The sequence below is a fragment of the Watersipora subatra genome, chromosome 2, assembly GCF_963576615.1.
Source record: "Watersipora subatra chromosome 2, tzWatSuba1.1, whole genome shotgun sequence".
In the NCBI taxonomy this organism is placed as follows: domain Eukaryota; kingdom Metazoa; phylum Bryozoa; class Gymnolaemata; order Cheilostomatida; family Watersiporidae; genus Watersipora; species Watersipora subatra.
In genome coordinates this window covers 69,352,021-69,365,290 of record NC_088709.1, presented here as the reverse complement: position 1 = coordinate 69,365,290, position 13,270 = coordinate 69,352,021, and the positions used below count along the sequence as shown (strand labels likewise).

The 13,270-nt window shown below is 32.2% G+C and overlaps 1 protein-coding gene across 1 annotated transcript in view; it reads right to left on the bottom strand.

Moving 5' to 3' along the window:
• Window positions 1–1,182: 1,182 nt before the first annotated feature.
• Window positions 1,183–13,270, bottom strand: part of LOC137388485 (dual specificity calcium/calmodulin-dependent 3',5'-cyclic nucleotide phosphodiesterase 1A-like) — a 47,849-nt gene continuing 35,761 nt past the window's right edge. Inside the window, exons 8-15 of the mRNA XM_068074971.1 lie at window positions 12,776–12,916; window positions 10,295–10,395; window positions 8,715–8,942; window positions 7,152–7,354; window positions 6,304–6,393; window positions 4,426–4,506; window positions 2,720–2,833; window positions 1,183–1,726 (exon numbers count right to left, since the gene is read on the bottom strand). Coding sequence (XP_067931072.1) covers window positions 1,710–1,726; window positions 2,720–2,833; window positions 4,426–4,506; window positions 6,304–6,393; window positions 7,152–7,354; window positions 8,715–8,942; window positions 10,295–10,395; window positions 12,776–12,916 — 975 coding nt within the window. The 3' untranslated portion in view covers window positions 1,183–1,709. The remainder of the gene's footprint in view (window positions 1,727–2,719; window positions 2,834–4,425; window positions 4,507–6,303; window positions 6,394–7,151; window positions 7,355–8,714; window positions 8,943–10,294; window positions 10,396–12,775; window positions 12,917–13,270) is intronic.

Genomic DNA, 13,270 nt, shown 5'->3' with positions numbered 1-13,270 from the left:
CGATTATGGGAATCATGTTTAAAATACTTCTATAGGGTTGTTAAGCACTATAAACACTGCTAGAATTAGGAGGCTCCCTGGACGCCTCCTAATTTTTCAGAGCCTCCTAACATGGATTATATATTGATCGAAGCCTCCTAGTTGGGAAATATAGTTCTATATATATATATATATATATATATATATATATATATATATATATATATATATATATATATATATATATATCTACTATAACTGTTTTTATGAAATTGGTCTATAAGACTACTTTTAATCAATAGAGTGATTTAATTGCATGTAAGTGAAAGGAGCGTGTCAAGGACAACCTTAATTTGATGCATAAACATTGATCTCAGTGATAGCTCATCGCTGTTGTATTGCTCGAGTTCATCCTTTCCTGGGCTTAGTTAACTTCTGAAGTGATGGCAATTGCTAAAGGTCAAGAAGTTACAGGAGTTTGAGGAATTACTGAAGTGATATTGAAAAGGTGTGAGAATGAGATGTGAGGGAAAGGGCACCTCCCCGTCATACTTTAATAGCCAAAGTGGTGTTGTTAGTAATGTCAAATAGGTTGTAGGGAGTTGAGCAACCAAAACAAAGTACAGGATTACAGACACAGGTATCAGACTTTGTGGAATCAATTGTGATAACCAGGACTGTAATCCCTTGAGCGGCTAGGTGCCCCCCAAAACTCTAGGTGTTCACAACTAGAACTAGTGTTCACAACTATTATTTGCAGCCCCAACTTGCAACCAGGGAATACAGGCCTGGTGAGAACAAATTTTATGCATTGCTCAGCAATGGGTCTAAGAAAGTATACTGCAGTGATAAAAATCATTTACTGTGACATATAAAACAGTGATCATCGTGTAGCAAAAATATAGTAATTTGCAATTTTCATTAGATATTTGGTTATTAAACAGAGAGATTAAATTTTAACAACTGAGCCACAATCTCAGTTTAACAAAAGGTTTTGTTAAACTCTTAAATATCTTAGTGGTTTTCTAAAATTCCTAATAGGGAAGCAACTTCCAATCAAAAGTCATAAACCTTACTAAAATACATAAATTGCACTCATTTGTGGATGCTCTTGAGAATTGCTTATTTTTTGCATAGAGAAGACAATTCTTACAAAAGCTTCTTCATCAGCATAATCTATCAGTTTATTTACAATGGTGATGAACTCAAAAAGAATGAGTAAACATAAAATCACTGACCTTGAAGTCAACTGTACAAATAATTAGCTATGCATAATAAAACAAGAATATTATAATTTACACTTCACAATATTGTTATAGTATATTGTTATATTGTCTATTCCATAATGACATGAAGTCTTTCAGTGGAGCCTTTATCTATCTGTATATACATCTCAGTTTTATTGCCTCAATTCCAACTGCATTTACATCGATGAGTAGATTAACTAGTTTAGTTTTACTTTGGAATCTCATTTTAGTCTATTTGTAATAGATAGTGATTTCAGGTAGCAGCATAGAGATTGAGTTAATAAGAAAATTCAAAATCTAAAAGAGTCTAGCTGTGTGATTTGCAGTATCTTAAAGTTAAACATAAAATTATTCTGGTTTGCAAGTTTCATATTAAAAGCAGGTAATTGTGTGAGGTAGCTAAATATGTTATATTACTTATAATATTTACAAAAATAAAAGGCCTTGCTTGTTCTCTGCTGGCTCTGTGTACTTCTCTCGTCATCACTTGGCCAGCACAGCTAAAATAAGAGTTGAAATGATTTATGAAGTCTAATTGAAAATGAAAATCAGTTCAAATTATGCCCTTTTTTGACTTAAAGTTTAAAATTAGCTGAAAAATAAAATAAAATTAAAAAGTTAAAATTGATTGAACTACAAAAAAGTTTACTTTTCATTGGCTGTCATAATTAAAAAAATCAAAAAGTGACTGAACTAAAACAAAAATTTTTATTGGCTGCCATCTTATCTGTTTTCACTTTTTAAAATTCTTTCTTAAAAACTTCCTTGTCATGGTCTGTGAAACATTTGTCGACATCAAAGGCTAAAGTATATAATAATTTTCTGCAAAACAAGATAAATTATACATAGAAAGTAAAAAATACATTTTCTGTCTTCATAGCCAAATATTCAAGTCATGATCAAGGTAAATATTGCATGAGCATGCAATATTTACATGTTTACAACAGAATACAAAAATTATTTGTTATCATCTTGCAAAATCTTTACGATGTTTACTATAATAAGAGCCGAGTTTTTCCATCCATTTAAAGCCACGGTTAGAAGTTATTGGAAAAAATTGTAATATACAAGATTTAAACCTGCAAGCATCACCTTGGTTGAATGGCACTAACTCATGTGCCAATCACCTTCAGTATTTTGGAACAGTTTTACATATAGTCATTGTATCTGATGATTACTCACATCGCACTGAGCTGCCAGAGTGTTAGTCTGTCTAAAGTCAAGGTTGGAGGTTGGAATAAAAGTTTCCTTCTATATGGTATATGAACTCATGACATTCAAATTAGCGACCTGACACTGAGCACCTGCTTTAATTGACAATGCCGAGCATTTCAAAATATTTGCTCACATACTTATTTTCTGCACTTTGTTATAAAAAGTGGACAGAAATTGGTCCACCTGACATTCTGTTAAGGCACAACAAACTGCCTGGGTACTAGTAGCTGTAATTAATACTCCAAGTCCATATATAAAGAGAGATGTATCTCAAGTACCTTGTTTAGAATTTATTGGCTCAGGGCTAGTGTCCACGGTAGACTTAGATTCTACATTATCTTCTCTACTAGATATCATATCAAAGTCTCCCTTTATATTCTTGTTTTCATCAACTACAAATATAAATTACATGCATGAGCATATTTCAATACCAGTTTAACTAAAAGAATAGCTTGAAAACTTTGAAATTAAACTTCAACATAATTGCAAAGAGAGCAGCTAAAACACTATGACTGAAAATATTAACAAATGGTGAATTAATAAAAAAAATTAATTGTTTAATAAAAAAAAGAGTAAAAATACATGGCGTAAGACAGTGTGAGTAAATACCAACTATTATTATTATTATTATTATTTGATCACACATTTTAAACTTTTTATTGGCTTTTGTGACATACGAATAGTTTTTACATTTGCAAGTTTATTGAACAAAAAAAAATTTGTTGTTGAACAACCGCGACGTGACATCATACGGAAGATCCTCAACAGGCGATAACAACGGTGACTAACATGCTATGGTTGAGGTTGACCAACACACAGTGAGAACGAATACTGATTATGATGGAACAGAATGTGACCAACACACTACGACTTATGCATGTCATCAAAAAGAGTTATTAACAAGCAATGAAAAAGAATTACTAGCATTCCAATTAACGTGGTAACTAACATGACACAAAATAGAGCGCCACCAACATTCCAATACAGAGTGACTGACAGGAAAATAAAAAAATGACAAACATGTAATCTCAAAAGGTAGCTAACACACTATGTCCAAAGTTGATTAACATGCTATGTCAAAAAGTTGATTAATACGCCATCTCAAAAGATAGCTAAAACGCTATGTCAAAAGATGACTAACACGCTATACCAAAACGTGAATTACACACTGTGTTCAAAAGTGATTAACACCCTATGCCTAAAAGTGATTAATATTCCATGCCGAAAGGTAGCTAACATTTCATGTTCAAAAGTGATTAACACGCTATGTTGACCGGCAATGAACACGCTATGCCAAAAGGTCATTAAAGCGCCATGTCAAAAGGTGAACAACACACTCTGCTAAAATGTGACGTACACCCTTTGTCTAAAGGTGATTAAAACTGTGGCCAAAAGTGATTAACATGTTATGCCAAAAAGGTATCTAACTTGCTATGTTCAAAAGTGATTAACATGTCATGTCAAATATCACTCACTTGTCAGTTTAGACAAAGATTATCCCTCTAACTCACTTACAGTTGAAGGTGAAGCTATGCAAACACATATTTAACTGAATGATGATTGTGTCTGTAACTTGATTTATAGTTGAAAACAGAGTTAAACATCGCAACTAATTTAATTTAATTCAACTCAACACAAAAAAATAAAAATTATGCTACTCTTTATTGTACTTACAAGTAGCCGCCCCACCAAATTAATGCAAACTTTTAAAAAATGGAGTGTTTTCTAATAAAAAACACAAAACTGTTTATTTGTCGTTTTTGAGTAGAAAATTGATGTTCATTGCAATTGTTAATTAGTTAATAAATTCAGCATGGCTTCTAAATATCTTTTCTTTAAAGAAGCAGAAGTTTTCAGAGGTCAAAAATTGAATTGCGTTGTTCACTAGCAAACTGTGAATTGAGGTTCCATTATCATATACTATTACATCATTATTACATTACATTATTACATTATTATTATTGTTGATATTTAGCCAACTAACCAGCCTCTTTAGACAGTTTTATCCAGTTGTTTTTGTTGATGTCAATGTTTTTCTCCCACGGTCTTGCCAGTCTCCAACTTTCTATAAAATCATGTATTGGCATGTATAGGCATGTATAGGCATGTATAGGCATGCATAGGCATGCATAGGCATGCATAGGCATGTATAGGCATGTATAGGCATGTATAGGCATGTATAGGCATGTATAGGCATGTATAGGCATGTATAGGCATGTATAGGCATGTATAGGCATGCATATAATTTTTATAGTACTAACTACATGTATCTTTAAGTATTCAATTCTTATATTATCCTGCAAATGAGTGTATTTTTCATATTATCACATAATTGATAAAATCAATTATATATATCACATCGTGTGCATTCTATTTTTACTATCGTGCAGGATGTGTGCGTATCATTTCTACATTATCATACACATGAATGCACACCATTTATGTAATATCACGCACATGTGTGCATACAGCTGCTGTATTATTGCCCACATGCGTGCATACCATTTATGTAATACCACGCACATAAGTGCATACAGCTGCTGTATTATCGCGCACATGCGTGCATACCATTGATGTAATATCACGCACATGTGTGCATATTATATCTATAATACAATGTTTACAGATGCCTATGCAAATGAAAATGAGATATTTGTAGTGAAATCTCATTGACAGACCATTGAGTTACATTGTGTAATATAATATAGCTCATATTTTTATTAAACATTACAAAACATATAATAGGATGTAGTAAAGTGTAATGTAGCATTACATAATACAATATAAAAGAATATAAATATTTCTGCTAAATTTCAACATTCTTGGAGGTCTTTGCCAGTCTTTGTCTCAACATCCACCATTGTAAATGGTTTGATGAAAACAAAACCCAATTTAATGTATTGAGACAACACATAATACAAAAATTGGCTCAAGTTATAACAATAATAAGAAATGGAAATAGAGCAAAAAAGTGGAATTGCTTAAACCACGATTGTACCCTCGAATGTCATATGTAAAACAAGATTGCATAATGTACAGATATAATAGATTATTGTATAGAGTATTATAAATGAGTACAGTACAAAGTGATAAAATGTGATATTTTACAATTTATTGTAGTCTAGTATAGCAAAATGTACATTAATATTATATAAAGTGTTATAGGATAATATTACATAATACACTGTCGTATTGTATATTTTAGCTTAACAAAGTATCATGATTATCTCTCTAATTCACTCACAGTTGAAGGTGGAGCTATGCGAACACTTATTCAACTAAATGTGTCTGTAATTTTAGGTGATATAGTAGTTCAAAATACACTATGTTTAGTGTAATACAATAATATAATAGAATGTAATATGGCGCAATTTAACATAATTTGTAATATTTTAATATGAAAGGTATATGAAAGTATGGATATGAAAGTATATTGTATTATACTATATTATAATATATTCTCCTGGTATATATTATAATATAATCCAATGTGCTCTAATGTATTATATTACATTGTAATATAATATAATATATTAAAATAAAATACATTACACTGTAATGTAATATAATATAATAAAATTATATAATATATTTTTTATATTATTTTAATATATATTATTATATTAAAATAATATAATATAAAAAATACTATATATCATCAAAAAATATAATACAGTATAAAATTATGTAACATAAAGTAACATAACTCATAGTTATATAATATAACTGATTACATATGCTGCTATTTAAAATGCTCTTGGTTGCCCGATTGTACTGAAGCTTCTGTTATATAAATTATTAAACGTATTGTAGATGGCTATTTACAATAATACACAGTAAAATATGAGCTATCAATATGTACCTTTCTGAGAAGATGGAAAGAGATCGGCAATTTTTTCAAACACATCTCCCAAGAGATTCATGGTTGGTTGTACTATAATATCTATGAAGACTGCAAAAAGCCAAAGAACGAGCAAATAAACATAATGGCATAGCATGAGTAAATTTAGACTAGTTCAGTGGTTTGCTATCAACCTGATGGTGCAGGGATGGCCCAATGATTTTGGCCATGATCCGTTACAGACAAATCTGACGAATAAAAGATCCACAACAATCTGAATATGTGTATTTTTTATCATATATAAACATGCAATTAGTTATGTGCATCTTAAACAAGGTGTCAAATATGATTTTACAAACTGTTGCTTGTTTGCTAGCATTTATTAATATACATAATTTGACTAAAAATCAGTGAATGAATGTGCTGCAATAGAAATGTCTGATATCAATGAGAAAAATAATGAGTGGGCTTTGACTTCATAACATTATCAGCACGCAGTTTCTGCTACTTACAGCGACTCTTAAAGTTCATGAAGATGAGTATTTGTGAGTCGTGTTCTATGATTATTTTTTACAAAATTCATTGCTTAAAACAACGAATTGACAAAAATTCTGAGAAAAGTTTACAAAAACTTTTTTTAAAACAAATTAAAAAATGGATTCAAAATTTTTTTCCAAAAGCTAACTTCAAAGATCCACAAAAAATCTACAAAGTTCCAAATCCGGATCTAGATCTGCCATTTGGCCAATGTTGCTGTGATAGGGCTTCTATGAGTGACACATTGGGAGTCGGCTGCTCATGGTTTTAAAATTGATATTAAACAATCATTAAAAATAAAGGTAAGAAATTATTTTTGTATTAAAACAAACCTATTTGTGAATCTTCGACTACAGTAGTGTTTCTGTCACAGAGTGGAGAGCAAGCTAGCCCTAGTTCCTTCTCTGTGTCTCCTTGATTGAAAAACTCTTGAATCAGCCTATCTGTCCATGGCTTATGCACCTTCCAAGGCTTAGCGGGATGAGATATATCAGCTGCATGCAAGAGTAGAGATAAAACCTTGGATTTTTCTAAACTGTGAATAAAACAAACAAATTGATTAGCAAAATAAAGGCAGGCATGTTTTATCAGATTCTCGATCGAATGGGGAAATATCGATTTGTAAACCCAAAGAAAAATAATGATTGTTTTTTTGACTCAACCTGTTCTGAGTCATTGCAAGCTAGTTTAAAAGCTGTATGATCCAAGGCTAATTATAGCCTTGGAATCAACCACAGTAAAACTTTAGTTTCTGACTGCTATCTATTTTAAAACTTTCGAAAAATGAATTTTTCAACTTTCAAAGCAATTCTTTTATTACAAGCAAAGTATGTAATTTTAATTTACTGTCTTCCATAAATAAAAAAGATTTTTTTAAGCAATGAATGTTAATTTGTGTCCCTAAAATACACATTAAGAGAACAGATAATATACAAACTGTACTGAGTTTTTATAAATACTTCATTAACAGAGAAGGTTAAACTGGGGAATGTGTTGTCGTATCTGTAACAGATCAGGCATTGTTTGTGACCAGCACCCAAGTTTGAGTAAAATAAAAAATTTGGGTAATTTGTGTAAATGTGTTTATTTTAATTAAAGCTAAAAATAATATAATAAACCAATACACTAAGCAAAATCTAAAATGCAGTCAGTACTTTGGAGACTGCAACAAACAGGTCTGCATCTGATGAAGAATATTCGAGATAATGAGAGACAGCAGTTGGCCACCTGGCAGCATCATCGAGATATTTTCGTTTATTTGCTGCCTGAGAAAAGTGCAGCGAAAAAGAGTAGGTAAGACGAGAGAGAAGTGAAGTTAGAAAGCAATGTTTAATACTCAAATTTTGATTGGTATCTGAAGCAAAAGAGTCTGAAAATCTTTGTTTGAATTCCGATTGTTTTGAGATATGTGACATTTGAAACCAAGTGTGGTATGTATTTAGAGTGTGACCAATTTGATCATGGTAAGCGATGTGGTGATAGGGCTAATATGGTGCCAGCAGAAAATTAGTTATAAAACCATTTTGACTTTCATTTCTTCTAATCTCACAATGTCAATCATGTTTCACTACAAGGCCCACTTGCTTGCCTCTTGTGACATATGCTGTGCCAGCTTGATGTTGCAGGTACAGACAAGTGCTTTTAGCATTAAATGCTTTTTGACAGCTTCTATAACCTATAATAGCAACATCTTTTCAACTAGTGACAGCAATAACTTTAACAACAGGTAAGTATTGTCAGCAATTCTTTCAGGCAAGTTTCAGCTGATACTAGTAACTCAAATGTTTAAGTCAAATGTTTAAGAGTTGTCTCTTCTCATGAAACTTAATTTTCATAAAAAGGCAACTCTCGGTTGAACAAACTGAATGTTGTAAAGTGGATAAATTCTGAGGTACCTTTTGGGACAGGCAAGAAGAGATCTCATGTCTTTGATGAGAGTCGAATGGTTGGTCATATCTGTGGCAAGAACCATGTCGATGACGAGAGCCCTGAACTCGCCATATTGGTCTTTGCTAAGATTGGCTAAGATGTTTCTCTCCTCCGACCTCAGCAATTCAAAAGCTGATGAGATGTGATGATTTTCTAAGACGGACTTGTCATTGTACAAGCGAGCCAGACGGGAGCTGTAGACATAATTAGACTATTATGTACCTGCTATGATTAATCTAATTATATATACTAGCATGATTATTACTATAAATAACACTCTGACCATGGCTATGAGTTTAGTGGACACTAACAGCAACTTCAAACGTGACTGTTGATGCTGCAGTTAAAATTTCATGATGTTTACAGTGAATTAAAATTATGAATAAAATTCTACACTAGAACACAGTATTATCAGATTATTTATAAAAATTATAAGATATATATGTAGGCCTATAACATATAAGTTAAAATCAGTTAAACAGACTACAAGCACTTTGTTACTAAATAGTTTCATGATTGGTAAAAGCAATCTTCTGAAGATTGCTCTTACCAAGCATGAAATTAATAGTAATAAAGTGTTTTATCTAAAGTTATAGTCTGTTTTATTGATTTTAAATTGCTCTGATTTTATCATTGAGCACTCTGCTCGGATTTTACGCTGTTACTCATGTAACATATAAGTTATATAGATAACATATAAATTATACAGATAAAATATAAGTCATATATATGCTATACATTATAAGTATGTTATCTGGTTATCTGTTATATATATGTTATTTGTTATATACATGTATATATATGTTATATGTTATATATTTATATTTCTTTATTGGTAGTAGTTTCATGTACCACCAATACATGCTAAATTAGTGGTAGATGTTCTGCCTGTCACTACAAGTTATCTCAAGAAATATATTTTGTTCAATGGGTATCAATTGTATATTGTTCTGTGATTGACAGTAAGGGACCAACTAAATACTAAGATGCTACTAATACTGCAAAGACAAACCAGTTTGTACTTTCATATAATTACACACATACATAATTTCCAAAACCGTTTTAACTTCGACCAATTTTGTCGACTACTATAAACATAGTTTTTATTCATTTGTCATAAAGGTCATACACCAAAATTAAATATTAGTTGATATGTAATAATATTCAAGTATAGAACATCTTTAGCTTTTTGTTGATGTGTGTATTACCATAATTCTAAAAGTGCTATAACTACGATTACCCCTGTATTGCTATACATTGTATTGTTATGAATTGTATATAGCTTCCTGTGAATTTAAGCGATCCCATAATTACAATCACCTCCGTACAATTTGCAAACACACAAGATAGAGTCATTCGCTGTTGCTATCGACCTTGATACAAAGTTATTACTTCGATGTTTTTCAGCACACAGAATAATAGAAAACAGATTTAGTAAAAAGATGGATATCGTGAGTTACCATGAGTCAATCAATAAATATCACAACTTAGCGTTTGATTAAAATCGGTCTGTTGGAAGAGTGATCAAGTGTTGGTCATGACTCACCCTGTCATGATGTGATAGCTATTGGTAGTTCCTGTGTGCTCGTAGTCATGAATTAGAGCAGCAATAAGTATAGCTAGCAGCTCTACGTCTGTCAGCCACGCCTGCCATGTACACAAAAAGTATAGTTCAACTTTCCATTCAATTCAATTCAATTGTTTCCTTTAAGCTTTATGGTGAGACGCTTAAAACTAATTAAAATAAGAAATTATAAGATATTTAAGTAAGATGTAAGTATGTTACATATCCGTCATATATATGCTATACATTATATTTGTTATATATGTATAATATGTGTATATGTTTATATGTTTATATACAGTATGTGTTATACATGTATGATATATGTATGTTATATACATAATAGAAAAAATTGTTTCCTCACTCTTATTAACTCAAATAGGAAGTAATGTGTACTCTAACTCTGGTCTCCAACCAGAGACCTGGGAGTTTAAGCACTCGTCTCCAGATCTTAGTCGTTCCCAATAATGCACTTTTCTGCAACTCATTTGTGGTGACTGTTGCTGGTATTTGGGCTACATTTGAGGCTACGTTATCGCACCCAATGCATGCTTCAATGTCTACTGAAATCGCAATTTTTCTTACATGCCAGCATTTTTTGACCTCTCCAAGTAGGTTATTTTTACACTTTTTCCTTTTCTTTGTCGGCTATGTTGCAGTCATCGGGAACTACTATATCTATTATACCTAGGTATATCTAGATATACCTATTATATCTAGGTAGTAGCCCTCTTGCTTTTGATGTCAACCACCATGAGATATCGCTGGTTTGCCAAAATCTGCTTATCAAGCCAGATCTAGGAGTCCTAAAGGAGCTTAGCACGGTCGTTTTCATTGACCTTATCAGGAGCTTCTCACGAGTGTGGGGGTTTATTGAGACCATACTCATCACATATACCTCTGTAAACTACACTTGTGACATGGCTAGCCACTTGCATCACTGATGATGTGTTGGACGGTCTCTGGTACATCCTTTCACAGTTTGCATATAGGCTTATTTTTAGTGTACTCGATCTGGAGTTGCCTTTTTGGGAGTACTTGCCCTGTACTGCCATGATTAGTGACTCTATCTTGGCCACTAGATCACGTTTTTTCAGCCACATATTGAAGGTCGCCAACCCCAAATATTTGTCGGTAATAGGCACCATGAAGAGGTCTGCCATATACATAGACTCAAACTTGATTAGACATTTTTACCACCTGGTTTACTAGAGGTGAGTAAACAAATTTATACACCGTTAGTATTACTAAAATGCTAACTGGAGAATATGCTAGAATGAAAATAATAAAATTATAATATGGGTAAGAAGCAAAAATACTTAGCTAAAGGTAATAACCTGATTTTGCCGATCATACATTTCAAGTGGCAAATATATGGAGCTCGAACCGTTACATGTAGCTTACGATACCAACTGCTCTAATTGACCAGCTTTCGGTTTTGCAGAATAATCGTTACTATAATAAGATCGATGCTTCGGGACATTAAAAATTATTGTGTCAGGAAGGAGCTATAAGAGCGGACTCACTCCAAACAATGCAGGACTCAACTGGCAATCTTGGAAATTTCGTGTTCCACATAAATACCCTGCAATCTATCAGATTAAAAACTCAAGAATACACGTTCGCATGTATTTCGAATGTTACACGCTCTCACCACATTGTTGTGGTGAGATCGTATTACATTTTGCATTAAAAATGAAAGCAATCCTTGCTGTAAGTAGAAGTAGTATATATATATGTACTAACCAAATGTCCAGCGTTGCAGGGGTATTAAAAATCAGCTTATAAACAATGGCAGGAAATTTAGTTGCCTGCCGCTTGCCATTACTGTGGCACATTGCCAATGGCTAATTTGAGTAAGCTAGTTAGTAAACTTATTACTAGACTTACTTATAAGAGCCGTGAGAGCAAGCTTCAATGACTTGCTAACACAGCGCTGTATGAGTATTTTCACCCACATAGTGACATATATCGCCGATGAATCCTTCAATCTCAGGTAGCTTAATTGGTAAGATACCCGCCTGGTGAACAGGAGGTTCAGAGATCAAATCCAACATGAAACAGATATTTCATTCCTAAATTTTAATAGCTATAGCTGGACAAACCGAAACGCACACATACATACCTGTACACACACAAACTTTGAGATTTATATATATCTCAAAGTTGTATATACCTATAGATATTTTATTTTTGTAAATATAGGTCTATTACCAAAAAGATTATTCGATCAAGGTAAAAATAAAGTTAACTGTACAACATATAATAATAAAACAATGACTTCAACACTCAGACATGAGTTCATTACGGAACGTGTTATACTTAAACTGAAAACAAAAATATCTATATATTCAAATAAGACAAATAAAGAGTATACACATTAGTTATGATATCAGGTAAGCTGAGCCAACTATTTATACTGGCTTGCTAGAAAGTTTGAATACTGAAAAACTGAAATCTTACCAGCAGATTGCTTGCATGCAGAAGGTAGTAGGTTGTCTGTGTTACATCGGCCCCGTGTATGAGGTTGTGGTACGGGTTGTTAAACTTGCTGTAACCCACCTCTAGGGCTGCCAAGAAATTATCTAGGCATGCAGGATTTACCTGAAATGTTTAAAATCTTGTTCTTATTATGACGAGTGGGTGAAAAAACATGAGCTTATCTACATGTATGATAAAATTTATCTCTAGTAAGGCAAGTTTATTTAAAGAGAATGAAAATATTAAATTCAAAAGGTTGAACTACTTGACAATGTAGAAAAGGTTAGGAGGTCGATAAACTTTTAAAAATAAACTTAAGTACTTTATATGAACATTTTGTTTCCCACTTTGCTAAATTTTTAAAATCATTCCTGTTTTTAAATTAATTACCTTCTTTATGAAATGTTCTATAAAATGAGCTTAAACTTTTATTATCTATTTTATTCTAAAGTTTAACTTTTAATTAATTTTAGCTTT